This window comes from Mustela nigripes, chromosome 7, assembly GCF_022355385.1.
Source record: "Mustela nigripes isolate SB6536 chromosome 7, MUSNIG.SB6536, whole genome shotgun sequence".
Taxonomy (NCBI): domain Eukaryota; kingdom Metazoa; phylum Chordata; class Mammalia; order Carnivora; family Mustelidae; genus Mustela; species Mustela nigripes.
The window spans coordinates 35,550,991-35,573,783 of record NC_081563.1 but is presented as its reverse complement, the minus strand read 5'-3'; the positions used below and the strand labels follow the sequence as shown (position 1 = coordinate 35,573,783).

Genomic DNA, 22,793 nt, shown 5'->3' with positions numbered 1-22,793 from the left:
GGTTCCGTGAGGGCCTCCTAGGGCTGACAGGAGCTGGGGCTGCGGACTCTTCGGTTCCGTGAGGGCCTCCTAGGGCTGACAGGAGCTGGGGCTGCGGACCGTCTGCAACAAGAAGTGCGAGGTACAGACGAGCACTAAAGCTGCAAGAGAAGGTTTAGAGTAGGTAAGACAGACAAGAAGTATAAAGTTCATACCCAGCTCTGGTAAAGCTCTGACGTGTTTACAGTTATTACGCATCCTGGATTTCACACGTATTTATGGTTTCTTCCGATTCTCACGTTTGATCACACACTCATATCCCAGGCCTCCGGCTGCGGTGTTTTCACCAGCCCGGCTCATGGCTTCACTGCATCTGGGTCTGCCCGGATTGCCCAAATATGTGGATGGAGAAGATACGGATTTTTTTTTAATTACTTTTATTAACATAATGTACTATTAGCCCCAGGGGTACAGGTCTGTGAATCATCAGGCTTACACACTTCACAGCACTCACCATAGCACATACCCTCCCCAATGTCCATAACCCAACCACCGTCTCCCGACCCCCTAACCTCCCAGCAACCCTCAGTTTGTTTCCTGAGATTAAGAGTCTCTTATGGTTTGTCTCCCTCCCGATCCCATCTTGTTTCATTTATTCCCTTCCGCACCCCCCAAATCCCCTACTTTGCTTCTCAAATTCCTCATATCAGGGAGATCATATGATAATTGTCTTTCTCTGATTGACTTATTTCGCTAAGCGTGATACCCTCTAGTTCCATCCACGTCGTGGCAAATGGCAAGATTTCGTTTCTTTTGATGGCTGCCTGGTATTCCATTGTATATTTATATACCACTAGTTCTTTATCCATTCATCTGTTGAGGGACAATCACGGTTCTTTCCATAGTTTGGCTATTGTGGACATTGCTGCTATAAACATTCAGGTACACGTACCCCTTCGGATCACTACATTTGTATCTTTGAGTTAAATACACAGTAGTGCAATTGCTGGGTCATAGGGTAGCTCTATTTTCAACTTTTTGAGGAACTTCTATACTGTTTTCCAGAGTGACTGCACCAGCTTGCATTCCCACCAACAGTGTAGGAGGTTTCCCCTTTCTCTATATCCTCACCAGCATTTGTTGTTTCCTGACTTGTTAATTTTAGCCATTCTGACAGGCATGAGGTGGTCTCTCATTGTGGTTTTGATTTGTATTTCCCTGATGCCGAGTGATGTGGAGCACTTTTTGATGTGTCCGTTGGCCATCTGGATGTCTTCTTTGCAGAAATGTCTGTTCTTGTCTTCCACCCATTTCTTCATTGGATTATTTGTTCTTTGGGTGTTGAGTTTAAAAAGTTCTTTATCGATTTTGGATACTAGCCCTTTATCTGATATGTCGTTTGCAAATATCTTCTCCCATTCTGTCAGTTGTCTTTTGGTTTTATTGACTGTTTCCTTTGCTATGCAGAAGCCTGTGATCTTGATAAAGCCCCAATAAGGATATGGACTTCTTTTAAGAAGTCAGTACTCCTGCTCAGCCAGACCTCCCGATTTTCAAATTTAGTACAAAAATTTTCAAACATACAGAAAAACAAAAATAGTGACAAGTTAGATTCCAAAAATTAAGATTGACTTGGTCGCTTCATCCATTTCTTTTTCTTTGCTGAGTTAGACAACCTATTTCACCCCTATTTTATGATGCATCCCTTTTTTAGTAGACTTCTAACATATCAAGTTGGCTAAATTAAAAGAGATTGATCCCACTCAGTGCTGGCAGGAATTTGGGTAAGAGGCATTCAAACAGAGGACTGAAGAAGGAAAATTATTGCTCAGTTAAAATCATAATGGTAGGATCACTGCAAAGATGGTCCCAACAATTCTTTCTCTGTCTCTAACTTACATGTTATTAATCTCATCAAGAAGTGAAGTTTAGGGGCACATGGGTGGCTCAGTCGTTAAGGGTCTGCCTTCAGCTCAGGTCATGATCCCAGGATCCTGGGATCAAGCCCCACTTCAGGCTCCCTGGTCGGTGGGAAGCCTATTTCTCCCTCTCCCCCTCCCCCGCTTGTGTTCCCTCTCTCACTGTGTCTTTCTTTGTCAAATAAATAAATAAGATCTTTTTAAAAAGATTGTGCTTGGATGGCACAGTTGGTGTAGCACCCAACTCTTGATTACTGCTCAGGTCATGATCTCAGGGTCTTGAGATATAGATCAAGACCCTGTCATAGTCTCCACTCAGTGTGGAATCTGCTTAAGACTCTTTCTCCCTCTGCCTTTACCCTCCTCTAAAAATAAGTAAATAAATCTTTAAAAAAAAAAAAAGTGAAGTTTATTTCCCCTTCCTTGAATCTGGACTGGACTTATCACTTGCTTTAACCAATAGAAAGTGGTGGAGGCCTCATCAGATTTGAGAAGGCAGAAGAGAGCATCAGTGAACTAGAACATAGAACTAGAACTAGAACATCAGTGTTCTAGATCCATAAAAATTATACAGTCCAAAGAACAGAGAGAGAGAAAGAAAATGAAGGATAAGTAATGGAGCTTCATAAACATTAATACATATGTAATGGGCATTTCCAAAGGCAGAAAAAAATATCTGAAGACTTCATTGGAAAGCTATTGGTGTTCTGGGACTTCTAGCAAAGCCAGAAGAGGACTGGCAGCTTCCACGTTCATCCCCTAGGTATCCAGCTACCATGTAGAGAAATGTAGTTCAGCCTAACCAAGTTGACATTTTAAAGCCATTACAGTCCATTCCATGTCAACTTGACACCCACACACTTTACAGGACCTATTATAAAAGAACTCTATAAGAACCCTTATTCAAAAAGTGTGTTGTCCTTACCATACATAGTGTCCTGGTAAAGTTGTAAGAACCAACGGCATCTTTAACTTAAAATTAGCAAAACTTCTAGAAACACTTTAGCAGCCTGACCAAAGGCAGCCCTTATGGCCAGAGCCCTGATGGCTATATGGGTCACTCCCTTGGGGATACAATATTATCCCCCTAAAAACTGATAACTGGAAGGCCCATGTATTTAGAGATTCTACTGCCAATACTAGACTCTGCCCTGCTGCATGCAGACATGGCAAAATAGTGCAGGAGATTCTTGTACTATACCCAGTTTTAGCATCAACAGGTCAACACTGTCTTTGCACAGCATCTTCCTAAATAGCCTCTTTGTGCTCTTCAGCCATGAGGTTTTATCTATAAGAAGAGACATCAGAGAAAACTTCTCTTGAGCTTCATTGTATGGAACTTTATCAGGTACTGTTAACAAAAAATACAGCAGTGAAACCAGAGTCAATTCTTCAGTACGTATTTCACAACTAAAGAAGAAATTCTTCCAAAAGTAGATGTGGTACAACTAGAAGCCTACTCTGGTAAAGGAGTTCAGACAAGCTTCTCCAAGATACTCTAGAAGCAGATGATGTTCAGAGGAATATAGCTGACCGAAGACCTCTGGAAGAAATAGCTGACCTCAGATAATGAATAGCTTCTGCCCAAGATGTCAGACTGAGACTTCCGTTAAAGTCCTTTGTGTTTTTTTTCTGCTTGCTTCTATTATTTTTCTCATTCCTATAGGTCCCTGGTTGTCACCCACCCATAATGGTCCTTTTTTCTCTTTTCTTTCTCCTTTCATATAATTGTTAGGTTGGAACATATTCACTCTAATGCCATTCTTAAATTATCCCAAACAGTAAGCACTACTCTCAGTCTTACCAGCTGCTAAATATGCTGTCCATTGTCAGACCACCATGATATATGATTGAACAATTCTGGTCTCGTCTTAAGAGACTATAGGGAATTATAGCCAATTTTTTTCCACATGTACCTACAGGGACAAATGACCTTAAACAAATCAACCTGTGACTGCTAGTGTCCCTGACTCCCATAGAAGGCTAGTTACTACAATCTAATGATCAGACCACAGGTAACTGTAGACTTGAATCTGACAACCTTTGTAGTGTTATGGGTCAGTTACTCATCACTTGGGTAGTAGGAATCCAAATAGGTAACAAAACTAATGTAAGGCTTTGGTCCCAATCTCATGTCCTGGGCAACCCCCCGCCTTGATTTCTTTTTTTTTTTTTTTTTTTTTTTTTTTAGATTTTTATTTATTTATTTGGCAGAGAGAGACATAATGAAAGAGGGAACAGAAGCAGAGGGAGTGGGAGAGGGAGAAGCAGGCTTCCGGCTGAGCAGGAAGCCCGATGCAGGGCTCAATCCCAGGACCCTGGGATCATGACCCAAGCTGAAGGCGGACGCTTAACGACTGAGCCACCCAGGAGCCCTCCCCCTTGATTTCTATATGCCCCTACTGGATTCTGCTTCCCTTGCTGCCAGAACAACTGTCTTGTTTTTCTCACACTAAAACCTAATGCAGTTTAGAAATAGTATCCTAAGATCTGAGTATGTATAGAAATCCTTTGTACAGAAGTCCTGTTAGTCACCAATGCTGGAAATTCTAACATGGATAGGAGCTCCAAAATGAGGAGCTTGACTATTCAGGCACTCTGGCAAGTTGCTAACTCATTGTTTACTGGACAATCAGAGCAGTATTTCCAATGGAGGGAAATAAAAAGACTTTAGAAGACCTATCACTGACTCTGGCAGAAGTTATTAATGATATCACCTCTTCCCTACATGGAAGATCTGTAAATTTGCCTCATTTTGTTGGCACAAGTAGTTACGGGCATTTGTGCTACTCTAAACCTCTAATTGACTAACCATGGTGGTTCTGTGCCATGGCCGTAATTTCTTGCTGTTCTTAGATATATGAAATAGACACAGTAGCACTGGGTATATATTGCCTTAAAGAAAACACTACGTGGGGCGCCTGGGTGGCTCAGTGGGTTACGCCGCTGCCTTCGGCTCAGGTCATGATCTCAGGGTCCTGGGATCGAGTCCCGCATCGGGCTCTCTGCTCAGCAGGGAGCCTGCTTCCTCCTCTCTCTCTCTGCCTGCCTCTCTGCCTACTTGTGGTCTCTCTCTGTCAAATAAATAAATAAAATCTTTTAAAAAAAAAAAAAAAGAAAAAAGAAAAGAAAACACTACGTGGCTCAATACTTCTTCACAACTGCTCTCTTATTTGATTATCGCTGTGATAATACAATAACAAAAGATATGATATAGTTGGGGAAAATTGAAAAATCTGTAAGTTGTAAAGATCTGGAGGTCTAGTATATCTGAATTAGCCAATCTTTCTCGAGGAAGGGAATGACCAAAGTGGGGGAACTGAGGAACTAAATATACCAACGGACAATCGACACACCATATATATGACAATAGAACTTTGACACACTCCTCTGCAGTAACCAATCTGAGAGGCAAACCATGGCCTCTACAGCAATCAGCTCAGAACAGCCAGAACTTGGTCAATGACTGCCAGTACCCCTATTTTGTTTGTCCCCACTTTCAACTTAGGATCAACCATAGAGAGCCAATTAAGCTCCCCAAACCAATCATTTAAGATGTCCTGGGGCACCTGGGTGAGCTAAGCCTCTGCCTTCGGCTCAGGTCATGATCTCAGGCTCTCTGCTCAGCAAGGAGCCTGCTTCCCCACTCCCTCTGCCCGCCTCTCTCCCTACCTGTGATCTCTCTCTCTCTGTGTCAAATATATAAATAAAATCTTAAAAAAAAAAAATGTCCTGCTCCCAGTTAACCTACCTCCAGCTTTCCCGTGCTAACAACCTCCAATCAGGGCATCCCTGAAGCTTCATTCTTTTTCTCAGTTTAAAGCATTCTTCCTTTCTGCATGCCTCTGGATCTCTGCCAAATGCAGGTGATAGTAGCTGATCCTTTGCAATCGCAGGCTCTGAATAAATAGCCTTTGTGCTCTCATTTGAGTGAGCTTCACTTATTTTCACAAGTACAGAGCCCTTCATCTTACAGAGAAGGCTGAGACCCAGAGGATTGTGGATGTGACCTCACACCCAAATGGCTTTGCAGTATTGGGTCTTGAGAAACAGATTCCTGGTCATCTGTCAAAATCCATCATCCTCGTGCTCGCTTCGGCAGCACATATACTAAAATTGGAACGATACAGAGAAGATTAGCATGGCCCCTGCGCAAGGATGACACGCAAAATCCATCATCCTCTTTTTCCTTAATAACAGAATCCCCCCAACTTTTAACTGGACTATTTGCTGCCCAGGACAAAGACCAATTTCTGGCTTCCCTTGCCATCAGATCTGGTCCTGTGTCTAAGTTCTCGCCAGTGATCTGTAAGCAGATATAGTATATAGCAGTTATTTGTTGAGGAATATCTAAAGTACAGTCTTCATATTTATGCTTTATTTTGGATAATTGAAGAATTGAGGATGTGGAGAATTGAAGAATTGAGGATGTGCACTATTGGTGGGAATGCAAACTGGTACAACTGATGTAGAGAATAAAGGCAAAAGAATGTAGGTAAAATTAAGTCTCCTTATAACTTACAGCCCATTGGCAAATACTTGGGTGGGGAAAAAAATGGAAAAAAATAATTGAAGAAGTATTTTCACATTGACTTGAGTGTGTGCTTCTGTCATAAAGAACTTGGCTGGTCTTTGTCCTTGGCTCCCAGGAGGTAATTGTGAAATCTGTGGAAATTCCTTTGTACAGGAATAAGAGTGTCTTTGTTATTCATAGTGGGTCTTGGGGAACCACACCTGATAGTTCATGCAGATGAGATGACTCTTGAGATGCCTGGGTGGCTCAGTCAGTTAGGCATCTGTCTTTGGCTCAGGTTATGATCCTGGGACCCAGTCCTGCATTGGACTCCTTGCTCGGCAGGGAGCCTGCTTCTCCCTCAGCCTGCTGCTCCCCCTGCTTGTGCTCCCTGACAAATAAATAAAATCTTAAAACAATATATAAAAAGGTGACTCTGGTTTCCCCTGGTTTATACTAATCAGATGATTCAAGATGGGGGCTGGCCAAGTGAGAAAGACCCGTCTTGTGATTAGAGAGTTGGGACTCTGAGCCACGTGATATCAGCCTGACCTCCAAGGAGGGAAGAGGCACTGGAAATTTAGTTCAACTGTGTGGTCAACCCAACTGTGACATGAACCCCAGTAAAAACTTTGGCCTCTGAAGCTCAGGTAAGCTTCCCTAGTTTGCAGTACTCTGCATAGTTAACACATTGCTGTACCAATCAGTGGTGTGTTCCTGGAGAAGATGAAAGCCTCACATTTGAGATGCTGTCAGACCTCAATCTATGTGCCTCTTCCTTAGGTTGAATTTGATTTGTATCTTTTTGTTGTAATAAAATTGTCATAATAAATATAGCCCTTTCCTGTTCTGAGATTTGCTCAGAGAATTATCAAACCTGAAGGAGTGGTGGGAACTCCCAAATTTGTAGCCAACTGGTCAGAAGAGTAGCCTAAGGACCCCCACATTTGTGGCTGGTGTCTGAAATGAGAGCAATCTTGTGGAGTACTGTATCTTTAACCTGTGGAGTTTGACCTAATTCTCATAGTTGATATGAGAAGTCATTGTAGTGCTACAAAATAAAATAGCAATGAGTTTTTATGTACACACATACCAACCCACCCCCCAAAAATGGAACAATCCCAATCTACATTTGAATCTGAAAAATAATTATAGGAATCAACATTGTATTTTTCTAAAAAAATATTTAATTGGTAGTTTTCTAGAAGGAAAGTTTTTCATCTAATACAAAAGTGTGAAGTCAAGGGCACCTGGCTGGCACAGTCAGAAGAGCATGTGACTCTTGATCTTGGGGTGGTGAGTTCAAGCCCCATGTTGGGTAAGAGATTATTTAAATAAATACTATTTTTAAAAATGTGGTATATCAGGGCACCTGGGTCGCTCAGTTGGTTAAGTGACTGCCTTCAGCTCAGGTCATGATCCTGGAGGGAGTCCTGCATAGGGCTCCCTACCCAGCAGGGAGTCTGCTTATCCCTCTGACCCTCTCTGCCTCATGCTCTGTCTCTCAAAAAGTAAATCTTTTTTTTTTTTAATATTTTATTTATTTGAGAGAGAGAGAATGAGAGAGGAGTGAGCATGAGAGGGGAGAAGTTAGAGGGAGAAGCGAGAAGCAGACTCCCCGCCAAGCAAGGAGCCGGACATGGGACTCGATCCTGGGACTTCAGGATCATGACCTGAGCTGAAGGCAGAGGCTTAACCCACTGAGCCACCCAGATGCCCCAAATAAATAAATCTTTAAAAAAATAAAATGTAGTATATCTGTACAGTAAAATATTTTTTTATAAACAGTGTGAAGTCAGAAGCAGTGAGAAAACATGGGCAATACAAGTTTCTCAAATTAACACCTGGTTAGTAAGCACCTATGAGAGGAAGTGGAGGAAATTATCTGAAGCAGCTGATAATCTGGTTCAGGAGACAAGAAAGGGGCAAGCTGATAAACAAATGCTTTAAAGAGATCAAGACAGTAATAAGAACTACCCAAGACATCTTTCATTTTTAAAAACCTTAAGCAAATGCAAATGCTTTTACAATTGCAAATCAGTAAGATATGACTTCACATCAGTGTTCAAGAGAATTCTTCCCTGATGAGAGGGTATTTGACCAGGGCTCTACTTATTAGGCTTCCGAGAAGTGGAGAGGGCATTTCAGGCTGGTGGAGCAGGCAGGGGAGTGTGAAGGTATCTCTGAGGTATGGCAAGCAAATTAGTTTGTCTGTAATAGAGGTTCTTGTCAGGAGTAGCAGGAGGTTAAGGCAGAGTGAAGAGGGCGTTAAATGCCAAACTGAGGAGTGAGGATTTTTTCTTGTAGGCAGTACAGAGGCTTTCAGACAAGGCAGTGGGTACAGACTGATAAGAATGGTTACCATAGCAAAGATACACAAGACAGATGTTAAGCAAAGACCAGCTACAAAGTTGCAGGTATCCAGGTATATAAAGTGACTTAAGTTGGGGTTAGAAAAGAGCACTGGGAGGAAAGGTAAGACAGAGCAAACTAAGACAGTACTAATGTAGTAAATTTGCTGTTTCTCTCCTGTATACTTTGGCTCTCTGGAAAGAAATTCCCATGATTTCTAGGTTACTAGACGGGCATTCTGATCTCAGCTGTCTAGATGCCTCCATTCATCCTGTCTGCCTGCACCTCTCAGCCTTAGCCAACCTGTTGGACCTCTAGATTCTGTCTGTCTGCATGGACCCACTTTGAACTGATTCCCTGAAGTCTAGGCTCAGTGACTTAAAATGCTTGAAGGACTGTCTTTAGTATAAGCTAATCTTTTTAGTCAAGACTCCTCTGCTCTCTGCCAGCTCCTACTCCTGGCGTCTCCACATAAATTTCAGATGCATCATGATATGAACTTGAGACCCAGAAAGCTTAGGGTTAACTATTACAGAAAATAAATACATACAGATGGCTTGAAGTAACAGACAAGGTAGGAAAAATAGTTTAGCAATAGTTGGTATATCTGTATATTTGATGTTTTATAAAAGCAATTTTACTGAGGTGTAATTTATATACCATAAATTTCACCCATTTTGTGTGTGCAATTCAATAATTTTTAGTAAATTTACCAAACTCTTCAATCATCAACATAATCCAGCTTTAGGACATTTGCATCACCCCAATAAGACTCTTTCTAATATTTGCATTTATTCCCAGTTGCTTCTCCCGGTACCAGACAACCACTAATCTACTTTGCCTCTGAGGATTTGCCATTTCTGGACATTTGCTATAAATGGAATGGTGGCATTTGGCTTTCACTTAGAATAATGTTTTTGAAGTTTTGATTTTTTTTAATACCCACATTTTAATGATTTTAATGTTTAAAAAAGATTTTATTTCAAAAATCTCAAATCTCAGAGCATAAAGATCTAATGAAATTTGCTTTTTGCTCAGACTTTAAAAATATCACTCCAGCCTCTTAAAGAGAGGTAACACGTAGTGCCATGGGGGTTTTTTTATGGGGAAGACCTTCAGTCTCTCAATCTCAAAACCATAGCTGTGAACCAGAAGGAAGAGAGACCTAGCCCAGCACACGGCACTTTCAAATCAGTTTTCTTAGCCCTAAGATAGGGTCTGGCTGAATCAGTGGTGGCTCTCGACCTAGCGCAGCTTCAATTCTCTTCACCCACACAGTAGCACCTCTGCTCCCATCAGTAACAGGATAGGGAGGCGAAGCACAGTGCCATTACAGAGAGCCCCACCAGGTAGGAAATCACTTGTTGAATCACTCAGATACCTTTCAGCTCTTGCTTTATGAATCTCAAGCCTGAAAGGAACTTTTCCCACATTCATTAAGTTCCCAGGGTTTCTCATTGGAGTAAAGCCTTAATGTATGCTGAGGCCTGAACTATACTAGTGGGTTTTCCCAGTTTCACCAAATTCAAAAAGTCACTCCAGTACACATTCTCTGATGTGCAAAATGGGTGGAACATTGGCCAAAGGCTTTTCCGCATGCATTCTATTCCCAGGTTTCTAACTAGCAGGGTAAGTTCACTGATTTTTGCAAAAGAAAGAGGTATGGCTGAAGATTCTCCGACATTCACTATTTCCATAGTGTTTTTCTCAAAAATAAATTCTCTGATGTTTATTGAGAGATGAGCTCTAAAAGGCCCTCCCACTTTTATTGCTTTCAAAGACTTTTCTAAGTGTTCTTGGTGCTTAGTAAGAGAAGTATCACAGATTGCTTTTACCACACTTGAGTTATCTGATATTTATTTATTTATTTATTTGCTTACTTACTTAGTTTCTGAATAGTATGTGACTGAAGGCTGTGCCACACACAGTGCATTGATAAGGCTTCTTGCTAGTAGAAACTGTCTGCTGTTGAATAATATGTGTCTTCTGACAAAAGCCTCTCCAAATCGATCCCATCTACTTGGTTTCTCACTAATATGGATCCTCTGGTGTTTGATAAAGGGCGAGGTGTGACAGAAAGCCCACCTTCTCTCTTGACATCGAAAGAGCCTTTCTTTAGCATGTACGGTCTGATGTTGAATAAGATAGGTCTTCCAACCAAGTCTTCCCACATACATTACACATACAGGATCTCTCTCCAGGGTGTGTCATGTGAAAACTCTGTGGGCTCCAGCTGAAAGCCTTCCTACATTGACTGAATTCATATAGCTTTTTTTCCAGCATGACTTTTCTGATGTTTAATAAGGGATGCAGTATGAGCAAAGGCTCTCCCACATTCATTACATTTGTAAGGTTTCTCTCCAGTATGAAATCTGTAATGTTGAGTGAGAGATGAACTCTGGCTAAAGGCTCGCCCACATTTATTACATTTGTAAGGTTTCTCTCCAGTATGAAATCTGTAATGTACAATGAGAGATGAACTCTGGCTGAAGGTTCTCCCGCATTCCCTGCATTCATAGGGCTTTTCCCCAGTGTGAGTTCTCTGATGTTTAATAAGAGATGAAGTATGACCAAAGGCTCTTCCACATTCATTACATTTGTAGGGTTTCTCCCCAGTATGAAATCTGTAATGTAAAACAAGAGATGAACTCTGGCTGAAGGCTCTCCCACATTCACTGCATTCATAGGGCTTTTCTCCAGTGTGAGTTCTCTGATGTTTAATAAGGGATGAAATATGACCAAAGGCTCTTCCACATTCACTGCATTCATAGGGCTTTTCTCCGGTGTGACATCTCTGATGGCGCCTCAGCTCTGACTGGAAATGGAAAGACTTCCCACATTCATTACATTTACAAGGTTTCTTTCCTGGATGGCTTCTCTGGGAGTTATTTCTCCCTGAAGTCTGTCTGAATTCTGTGTCACATTTATAGGCTCCTTCTATAGGAACACTGCGTTGGTTAACAAGGACTGATCTTAGGTCTAAACTTCTCCCAAATTCACTCCGTTCATGATCTATCTTAAGGGTGGTAGATTTGTGAGAGATTGGCATTCCTTTCAGATGTCTCGCCTGGATTTTTGGTTGTATTTCTAATTGGTCATCACAACCACAGGTTGCTTTCAGTTTGCAGAAGCAGAATTCATCTCTGATGTATTTTTCCACTGATGCTATCTGGTGTAATTCTTCTTTAGAAATTCCCTGATTCAGTACGGATTCCTTGGCTTTAGGCCTTTTCTCCCAGTCTGAGAGGAGGGGAAAAAAAAAAAAAAAGACAAGACATTCTCATATTAACTGTTCCATGTGCCCAGAGGAAGTAAAGTCCTATAATGGATGTAAGGTAATGAAGCTTTAAAATAATACCTGAGATGTGTACAGTTTCTTTCAAGTATAGTGTATATCTGAAGAAGGTTTTGGAGTTATCAAGAGGTGATAAATTACTGAATGGAGATTAGGAAAATCTAAAAAAATATCGTTTGGATTCCAGTACACAACGGTAAATCTAACATAAAGATGAGAAGAGGGTAGGAAGATGTCCTCCACAAAGTCCCCTCAGCACCTCAGTAATATACTATAGTATATAATTGTGACAGGCAAAATAATTCTCCCCCAAAGACATCCATGCTCTAATCCCAAGAACTTGTAAATGTGTTGTCTTACATGGCAAAAAGGACTTTGCAGATATGATTAAGGGCCCAAACCTTTAGATGGGGAGATTATCCTGGATTATTCAGATGGGCCCAATCTAATCACATAAGTCCTTAATTAAAATCAGAAAACATTTCCTGGCTGGGTCAGAGAGATGTGTGAGAATGACTCAGCCCACCATTTCTGGCTTTCAAGATGGAGTAAGGGCACCATGAGCCAAGGAATGTAGCAGTCTCTAGAAGCTGGAAGTATTTCTCAGTTGACAGCCAGCAAGAAAACAGGGATCTCAATTTCACAACTCCAAGAATTGGTTCTGCCAACAACTCAAATGACAGAAAACAGAATCTCCCCTATGACTCCAGAAAGGAACACACCTCTCCTGACATCTTTTGTGAGATCCATGCCAGATTTCTGACCTATGAACTATAACTAAACTTGTGTTTAAAGTCATTAAATTTTTATTCCTTTGTTCCAGCAATAACAGAAAACTAATGTAATAATAGTAACACTTCTGAAGAGGTAGATGATTACTGATTCCAGTGCTCCCAGGAGCCATATTCTGAGTCAGTAGGTCTCGTGTGGCCCCTGGAGATCTGGATCTTTAACAGGCTCCCTGAAAGATTCTGAAACACAGCCATGTTTGTAGAGAGCACTGTCAAGACTAGATCCAGAAGTCACACCCTTGCTCCCATTCTAGAAGGAAAAAAAGATCAAGAAAATATGAATATAGCAGAGATTAGCAACTTCACTCCCTGATCTCTATTCTAGGCTCCTTTAATGAGGCCCAGCCTGTGCTCCCAGGATATAAGCACTTATTTCCTGAGATTTATCTCTGACCCAGGGCTATAATTCTACCTGAGATCGATACTGGCACAGACTGTCACCTTCCTCCATTGTGCCTTAGTTACACATGGAAGGCAGAAGAGCTTGAGTCCAGAATTCTGCTCCAAGAAGTGAGGCTCATCAGGTATTCTCAAGTTACCTAGGAACACGTGTGCTCAAAGAGGTGACATCAGTAGACAGTAAGAAGTAATTTTTGTTCCTGGAACCACCTCTGTTGAAGCTCAGCTTGATCAAGCATGAAATGTCTCTACCTTGATCTTCTTGACATCTACCATCTGTCCTTGCCTGTAACCCTTTAATTTCTAGGCTACTCTACTGTTTGGTCTTTCACTAACTCTCTTAACCCTGCTGGCAAAGGAGGGCCTGGCCATTTACAACTGTCAATCCTTTGATTCCATCCAACATCTCCATATGACATCTAGTGATGCTGAGTGGCACCAAGAACCCAGAAAGGGTGGGCAGAGATGGGTTCCAAAGTATAAATACTAGAGAAGAAAATGAGCATCTCTTCTTTCTGACACCAGAAAGCCCGAGAATATTCAAAATACTGCAGTGGAGAGCTCCTGACAAGTGGTCTTAGCTTCTCAAAGGAGACCCCCGTGAGCAAGGGTTCAGAGCAATTTCTCACCCATGGCTGGTCCTTATTATGTGTGATGTTGCTTAGTTCTCATTCACTCACCTGTTGAGATTTCTCCCTCTAATACACAGGGTTCTTTCCCTTTCTCCAACTGGGAGATGACATATGGTTTAGCCACTGGAAGCCCTGATGGTAGAGAAGGAAAAGGACCATGACTCTGTATGTTAGAGGCAAAGGCTTTGGCTCTAGGTCTCTCTGGGGGAGATCAGACTGTAGGTATAGAAAGCCTCCAAAGAATAGGCACTGTGAAATATTGGGAGCAGAATCATGAAACTTCATATGGAGCATAACTTTTTCTAGGAATTAGGACCCCAAGGTCAATGTAAATGCCTAATTCCATAATCCCAGGGCAAAACTCAGCAAACAGGCCTAGAAACCCCAAGCTTTTAAACACCAATGAAATAGAGATGGCAGGCCTGACAGGCAGGCTTTGGGCTTTGGAGGAGCTGAGCTCACCCAGAGAGGCCAGGTTCTTGAAGTTCTCCAGCATCACTACCCTGTATAGGTCCTTTTGAGCAGGGTCCAGCTGTCCCCATTCCCACTTGGTGAATTCCACAGCTACATCCTCGAATGTCATCCGATCCTGAAACAGAAAATACTCTTGTACCCTAAGGGAACACACTAGCAGAGTGGGTGGATGTCTGAGTAAAACCTTAGGATGTAGAAGGGATTCCAAGAGTTCCTAGCTATCCCAGTGCCCAGTGTTTTTGTTTGTTTGTTTGGATTTTTTTAGATTTTATTTATTTGACAGACAGAGATCATAAGTAGGCAGAGAGGCAGGCAGAGATAGTGGGGGGAGGTTAGCAGGCTCCCCGCTGAGCAGAGAGCTTGATGCAGGGCTTGATCTTGGGATTTGACCTGAGCCGAAGGCAGAGGCTTTAACCCACTGAGCCACCCAGGCACCCCACCAATACCCAGTTTTGGGTCTTGTCATCCCCAAAATATTTTAAGCTGCTCCAGGGATTGTATTATTGTTACTACTTGGATCCTACCCACTGATGCCGACTTGTCAGTATCACGCTGCTTAATATATATATATGGATAAGGATCTCAAGATCTCAGGCCTACAGAGACAGTCTGTCCGCTTACATAAGGGAGATAAATGAAATTAATTTCTTCCATTTTCCACATAGTTGCATTTAATTAGAATCAACTAGAAGTAACAGACTAATATGTTTTGCATTCCTTTTTTCTTAAGATGCCTTTACTTATTTGAGAGAGAGCATGAGTGAGTGTGGGAGGGGCACAGAGAGAGGAGAGAGAAACTCCAGCAGACTCCTCACTGAGCTTGGAGCCTGACATGGGGCACCATCCCAAGACCCCGAGATCATGACCTGAGCCCAAACCAATAGTTGGACACTTAACCAACTGTGCCACCCAGAGGCCCCTGTTTTGCATTCTCAGATGCACTAGTATCAACAGTCTCCAACTATTTTTGAAACTTGTGGCCTATGATTTTAAAGAAATTTTTACTAAGTCCAAATCAAATAATTGGGGATTTATAATACTATATCACCACCACCACACAGTTCAGTGAAAGTATATCCAGTGGCCTTAACGAATCAGTAAGTCTTTTGTGAGTTTGATTAACACAAATCCTCTCCCCCAAACCCTAATCACTTTTCGTCCCTACTCATTCAATTCCTGAATGTGCAAAACTGACAGACTGAATCCCAGGTCCCCACAAGGTACAATCATTCTGTGGGTCCCAGTCAGGACTCTCCTGTCATCCTCTGTAACAACAATTAGAACACCTCCCATCTGACTGTTAAATTCCTGTTACTTTTCCCAAAATATATTTAGAAATCAAATCCCATTTAGGCATTGATTCCATAAAATAAGTCAAAGTAAAATTTTACATTAACATGAAAGTCAGTCCAAAATAGTCAAATATGGAAAACTCACTGCTATAGTAACATCTTGTGATAGATTACATTATTTGTTCAAAATAATCACTGGCTCTCCCTACAGGATTGAGTTCCCTGCCCCAACAATGCAGGGGTAGTTGAATAATCTGCTTTCACAAATGGGATGTAAAACAGGTAATGCAGGCAAGATATAAACCTTTGTTGGTATAAGTCTTTGAGAGTTTGCTGTTGTTATTACAGCATAACTAGCCTAAACTGGCTCATTAAGAAACTAGTACTTAATGTAGGGTTCTGCCATAGCAAAAAGCCTAAAATATCTGACTTTGGCTTCAGGGCCAGTAGTAAAGAAACCTACTGGTAAGATAGCAACCTACATGATTTAATGGTGAACTGTGTGCTAAAACTGTTATCAGCAGTAACTGCAAAGATGAACAATGTAAGCATGAACTTGTGATGTTACAAGAAGAGGCCGGAACATCAGTAGTGTGAGCTGGTTGTTACTGGCAGAATCTGACAAAATATTACAAGAAAAAAAATGAGCTTAAGAGTTTGTGAGTTTACAAAATAAAAATGGAAGGCAAAAGAAAGTGTCTTGAAATTCCAGGACTTGGAGAGTTAGAGATTAAACCAGTTCTCCTTTCCAACTGGTCAGAGACAATGTAGATAAGGCTTTTGCAGTGACAAAGGATGATTAAAACTCAACCTAAGGAAGGACCAAATTATGAGTGTGGTAATCAAACCTTTTGTTTAAACATCTGAATAATTCCAGATGGCTCCTAGGATATCTTTAGGGCAACCAAACTGCTTACTGTCTAAAAGAATGGCTGTCCTAAGAAAAACCCTCAAAGCTCCACAATTAAGCCTAAAGAAGGGTATATTTTAAAAAGAACCGTGGGTAAAACTTGACACATGGAAATAACAGAAAGCTAATACGTTAAAAGCTGATTACATTTTGAGAGTTACACTGAACGTCCCGGACTTGAAAAAATCCTTGGGCCATCAACCTACTCAGGCAGGATGAAAAAGCTGCCTAACCCTCAAGTGAGTTTATTCTCCAGTATCATCTCCTATGTGACCAAGGAGGATACTGCAAAAGGAACTTGTGGGGCAGAGCCAAGAGCTAAGGAAAACATGGGACTCAGGAGCTCCACCCGGGGAAGAGAACCCAGACAGAACCAAAAGACTTCCCAGTCCCAAGATCATTGTTGGTTCTCACCAAGTCTGCCAAGTGGAATATCTTAACGGTTATGGACCTGAGACTGCTGGGCTTCTCCCTTGCTTCCCTCTTTTGAATAGGGGTTTCTTACTGTGGTTAAGTACGTTGGATATATGGATATCCAACTATACGTTGGATATATGGATTTTGGGCAGTTTGTCCTTTTAGTTCATAGTCTCCAGATCCAGAGGAGAAACATCCAGACCTGATGTTGAGGCCATCACCCCATTCAGGACTTTGATCTTGATGTTCCTACTAGGTAACTAAATGGAGTTTTTGGGTTATCTCTTGGGGAGGGAATTTGTGTGGAGGAAGGCGAGTGAATTTTTTTAAGAAAACAGACAATGGTAAACTCATTAGTTGTTCAGAATAGCCACTGCCCCTCCCCTGGCGCCCCTCACTGTGGGAGGCTTATATTTCCCATCTCACTGACATTAGGCTTGGCCACATGACTTGCTTCAGCCAATGGATTGTGGGTAGAAGCAACACATGTCCTTCCTGGGCAGAAGCCAGAAGAACCATCTCCTGGCTCTGACATTGCATTTCTCCCTGCCACATAACATATCCCAGAGGAGGACTAATCCTTCAGCCTAAATCCCAGATCAAAGAGGGTGTGGAGCAGTCACAGCCAGTCCACTACTGATACGTAACAGAGAAGAAATACACCTTTGTTACTATGGGCCATTGAGATCTATAGGCCATTGTCACCACGGTATAATTAGATTAAGCTCTCTGATATACCTCTGAATGGGTACATCAAGGCCAAAGAGGTTTAAACTCTATTACACTACTAGTTATTTGTGAGACTTCCATACTGGTTGGGATTTCCCCCATTTGCTAGAAAATTAAACACAATATCTATCATTAAACTAGAATACATGAAACTATCATTTAGGTAGTACCAAGATGGTATTACCTTGGCATCCATGCTAGGAAGCCATGCAGTCTGGCATCCACAGCCCTCCACTTGGTTCTCCGGACCACTGTAGCCAACCCTGAATGCACTTCTGGAGTCAGTCACCATTATCCCTTATACCCCCATCACAACTGCAGCTCACAAGGACTAAGCAGTTACCATTTGCCAGAAGATGGCAGCAATGATATGAGCTAGCTGCATTACTGAGTGGTTAAGATCTCAGAGCCAGACAACCCAGATCTGAAATTAGAATGCCTTCCTTATGAGCCAGATAACCATAAACAAGTTACCTTATCTCTCTCTGCCTTGGCTTTCTCAGTTGCCTCTCTGTGCCTTAGATGCCATTCTTCAAAATGAGAATGTTTGAAAGATGAAATGAGTTAGTTCAAGTAAACTGTGTAGAATAGTTCCTGATACATATTTAGTTCTCAGTACATAATGGCTATTACGGCTTTCATCTTTATCATTAACATGATTACCATCTTCATTTTACAGTTGGCAAAAACAATGCATAGAGAAGTCAGGTGCATCTTCCAGCAAGGAAGTAGTGCGTTAAGTCTATCTCCTCACTAATCCAGGAAGATAACATCTGAACAGGGACATAGACTCAAATGGCTTCCCCACCTGTCTATACCCTCAGAACCTTGTCCCTCTTTTCTCCCTGAGCCTTCCCCCAGCCTCTCCAGCACAGGCTGATTTTTCCTTTTACTAAACTTTGAAGGAAAGGCCTATCCGTGACACTCCCATCTGTCATTAAATCATGCATATCCTTACTGTGGCTGGGGCTGCATCCTAGGTACCAGAGTCCTCTCCCTTCTGTGGTAGTGACATTCTTTCAAGGCCAGGGCTCTCTCACATTACTTGGTACTCACTGCAGTGCTCATGACAGAAATAAACCAAAGGATCTGAGTGAGTACATACAGAGCAGAGAGGAGAGGGCCCTGGAAAGGGCCAGGGAGGCCAGCATCCACTTTGATGGGCTCAGGCTCCTACAGAGCAGGAATTGGGGTCCGTTCCCCTTGGCATTGAACAAAGGGGCTCCAGAGAAAAGAGGGCAAAGACGTCCGTAGTTCAGTCATTTGAGAAAAAAACGAAGAGAACCTCAACTCACCTGGGACCTGGCTTTCAGGAATAAACTGGTTGTTCCCTTTTCTCCTGGGTATCTCTCTGGAGGAAGAGGAGGGTCCTGAGAAGGGAGAACTAGGAAGGTAAAAGGATCCATAAGGAAGACTAACCCCATGGCCTTTGCAGCTCCCAGACTCCCCACACTAGAGATCCCTGAAGAGTCAGTGTGTCTTGGTTTTGGGGACAGAGCTGGTTCAAAGGGAGCTGAGTGGCAGCCTCTAGCTATCCCACATGAGAAAGAAGTGCACAAACTCCCCGCCCCCTTCCTGTCCAAAGGCCACAGCAGGCTGCAGGTAACTTGGGTTTCACCATAGCTTGGCCACTCCACTGGACAGTTATTTACTGGGCATCCACAATATAAACGTGGAGAAGACTTCCAAGAAACTTTAAATCTAGCCTGCGGTATAAGACAGGTTAAGAATACAAAACAAGGCCCAGGGCAAGGCCACAGAGGGATAGGGACTCTAAGGGAAAGCAAGTCACACCTTCCCCTCATCCTTGGGAAGCCAGCTCAAAGGTCGGTTCTTCCTGACAAGTTCCCAAGCATCCTTAGGTCTCTGCAACCATACTTTGCAAGTCCCTCTATGATAGGGTTTTGTCCCTTACTGCTTTTAAAGCCTGAAAATCAACTATACCAGATAAGTGGTCACAGCTAACAACAACGATAAAAGCATGGGTGGCAAGCAGCATGGTACAGTACAGGTCAGCACTTCTCAAACTTGAATGTGTGTATGGATTCTTGAGGATCTTCTTAAACAGACTCTGATTCAGTGAATGTAGGGTAGGGCCTGAGAGCCTGCGATTTCTAAGGAATTTCGAGATAATTCCTGTGTTGATGGTCTACAGAACACAAGGCATAAAGGAATACAGAGAGGGTGGTAGTCCCAGAGATGCAGCCCAGTTTTGCCGTTGGCCAGTCTTGTGACCTTGAGCATTGGCACTGAAGACAGAAAAGTCTAATTAAAATGCCATTTGGTGAAGGACAGTAGATTCTAAATTTACAAAGGAATGGCTTAAAACCTCCTGGGTCACCTAGATTGCCTCCTCCCAAGCACTAGTGAAAGAGTGGTACAGGTGACCCCACACCCTCATGTGCACTGCTAATCTTGTACAGTTGAGCTAGAGGAATCTTATCAATGAAGCAATAAAGGAAAGGGCGGGCAGGCTCTAAATGGCCCCACTGCCCTCTGATCTCTGGCCAAGGGCTACTCCCCCAAAGCTTTATATTGTTCACCCTCTCCCTCCCACACAGGAAGAGATCCTCTCCCTCCCGCTACTCTCTCCTCTGGCCTTTGGGAATACTTCCGTGGCCATCTCCTCCACTTTTACCATGTTATCTGGATACTGGGACCTCATGCTCCTGGACCTGGCAAATTAGGAAATGCCACAGGGAAGACGGTTACAGGCTCTGCCCCATCACTGGAGTCCCCGGCTTATTTCTAGAGTCGTCCTCCTCCTCGGCCCACTACTAACTCCCCAGAGGGCTTCTGGCCCTCTGCACCCTCGAGAGCCAAACCTGATGCTGTGGAGTCCATAGCTGGGTCTAAGGGGCGACGTCCTTTCACTAGGTCCAAATCTCCGTTCTGCGGCCGCAGCCCTGCGGTCCTCCCTACGATTCAGGGAGCAGGGAGTACGCTGGGTGACACCGGGCATTCCCACTCCGCGCGGTGACGCCCAGTCGACCCGCACCGCCCTGAGCAGGGATATCAAACCCGGACTGCCGCCCCGGCGCGGAGCTCTGCCGCCCGAGGAGGGGCCATTCCCCCGCTTTCAGGCGCGCTCTCAGACCCCTCACGAGCCCGGCGTGGGGGCACTGGCGCCGCTCCGCCGCCTTTCTCAGGACCACGCTTCGGAACCCAGTTCCCTCGCAGACCCACACCCACAGTGACGACTATACCACCAGGAGGTAGGTCCGTAGCCACGCCTGCGACCTCGGGGGTCAGTGCGCCTCCGCGGCCCTAAGACCGCAGGGATTCGTGAGAGAGCCTCACAGGGACACGGACCGGCCCTGCAACTCTGTCCCCTAGCTCTAGGCCCCCAGAGCCCCTGGCAGGCGGGCAGGCGGAAGAGCACTCCCAACTCTGTCACGGGCTGGGGCGCGGTGCCCGCGATAAACCCGCGCGCCCGAAGTCACCGATCCCACAAAGAGTAGAGCCCTTCCCGGCCCCAAACCCAGCCCCTAAGCCCAGACCGTCCCGAGCCTGCGCAGATGAGCCGCCTCGCGGGGGTCAAACAAGCGAGCGTCCGGGGCGGGTCCGCGGGGCGGGGCGGGGCGGGGCGGGGCGGGGCGAGTGGCGCCAGCTCCGTGGGGGCGGGAGAGAATGGTCCTGATGGTGCGGGAGCCGCACTATTAGCCACCGACCAGGGTAGAGGGTTTCCCGGGCTCTCACCACCAGCTGGGAACTGAGAGCAACTTCCATTTTAGGCTCCATAGCCAGTTTTGGGGCTGTCCAACCAGAAGCCATTGGAAATTTGTTAAGAAGAGAAGCCTGGCCCTACTCTGAATCTGCCGAGTAAGGATTTACAGGAGACTCTCTAGGCATATCTCTTACAGAGTGCCCAGGACATGCAGCTGGCTTATTGCTAGTTACTTACTGCTATTCTACAGGCCCTCCCGTGCCTCTCCGCCTTCCTCCCACTTCTCCAAGCTCTGAGTTCAGAGAAGGGTCAACGAAGAAATTATATGGACTCCTTCCTGCTCCAGAAACGAGTATCATTTACATTTCTAAAAGAAATGTAGAAATGGTCTGAATATTAAAACGATGGCTCTCAGGAGGCAGTCCTCAGCCAGAGAGGGGACTTGTGAAGACTGAGTGGTTTATAGACCCTGTCTAGGGGTTCTGGGACAACCCATTAAGTCAGGGCAAAACCCACCATTTTCCCCTCTTGCTTTTCAATCTGTCACTTTTTCCCAGCACTCACGGTGGCACACATGGCCAGGATGGCATAGCAAGTGCCCAAAAAGCAAGCCCTCTTCTTCTGGGGCGGGGAGGGGGCCAGCAGGTGGCTGGGGGTGCTGCCAGGGAACCCTGGTTTTGGCCCAGGAGTTTGTTCTCTTCTGTGCTCTGCAACCAAGAAGGGAAAGGGATGGACAAATGAGAAAAAAAATGTCATCTCATTTGTGACTTAGCACAACTAGGAGAAATGGAACTGCTTCAGATTATCTTGAGGAGCACCCTTTGTGCCTGGTGTGCCTTTTGGCATTGGCCTGCTACAGTGTCTGAAATATCCGTCCTCTTAAATTCAGGACAGAGCCTGATCCAGAGGCCTATGTCACAATGCACATGTTACCCAAGAGAGTTAATCAATAGCTTAACAAGTTTGTTAACAAGTTAACAAAACACTCTTCCAGTTTGTTTTCATGTGCCACTGGAGGTCAACTACTGTTAGGGTAGCTCTGGTTTCCAGCAACCCGGTAAGTTTGTGCAGTGCCCCAACATTCCCTTTTGCTGCTCCTTTATAGTCTTTATAACATTTCTCCCATTCCAACCCAGTGTGACTACTGTTCTGTACCCATAGTTTTGCCTTTTACAGAATGCCATATAAAGAGGATTATGTCGTATGTAGCTTTTAAAAAAAAATTATTTATTTATTTGACGGACAGAGATCACAAGTAGGCAGAGGCAGGCAGAGAGAGAGGAGGAAGCAGGCTCCCCTCTGAGCAGAGAGCCCAAATTGGGGCTCGATCCCAGGACCCTGGGACCATGACCCGAGCCGAAGGCAGAGGCTTTAACCCATTGAGCCACCCAGGCACCACTAGTATGTAACATTTTGAGAGTGGC

The 22,793-nt window shown here is 43.8% G+C and overlaps 2 protein-coding genes and 1 non-coding gene across 3 annotated transcripts in view; 2 read left to right on the top strand and 1 right to left on the bottom strand.

Moving 5' to 3' along the window:
• Positions 1 to 6: 6 nt before the first annotated feature.
• ZNF2 (zinc finger protein 2) overlaps positions 7 to 22,793 on the top strand; it is a 41,820-nt gene continuing 19,033 nt past the window's right edge. The window contains exon 1 of the mRNA XM_059405562.1: positions 7 to 163. The gene's annotated coding sequence lies outside the window, so the exon portion shown is untranslated. The remainder of the gene's footprint in view (positions 164 to 22,793) is intronic.
• LOC132022875 (U6 spliceosomal RNA) lies at positions 5,985 to 6,086 on the top strand. The gene has a single exon (XR_009405766.1). It is a non-coding gene; the product is annotated as a U6 spliceosomal RNA (small nuclear RNA).
• Positions 10,940 to 21,195, bottom strand: ZNF514 (zinc finger protein 514). The gene is made up of 6 exons (XM_059407663.1): positions 20,528 to 21,195; positions 18,998 to 19,086; positions 18,177 to 18,232; positions 14,343 to 14,469; positions 13,929 to 14,012; positions 10,940 to 12,003 (listed from the first exon to the last, which is right to left on the bottom strand). The coding sequence occupies exons 1-6, from the start codon at positions 20,662 to 20,664 to the stop codon at positions 11,024 to 11,026; spliced, it is 1,473 nt and encodes a 490-aa protein (XP_059263646.1). The 5' UTR covers positions 20,665 to 21,195; the 3' UTR covers positions 10,940 to 11,023.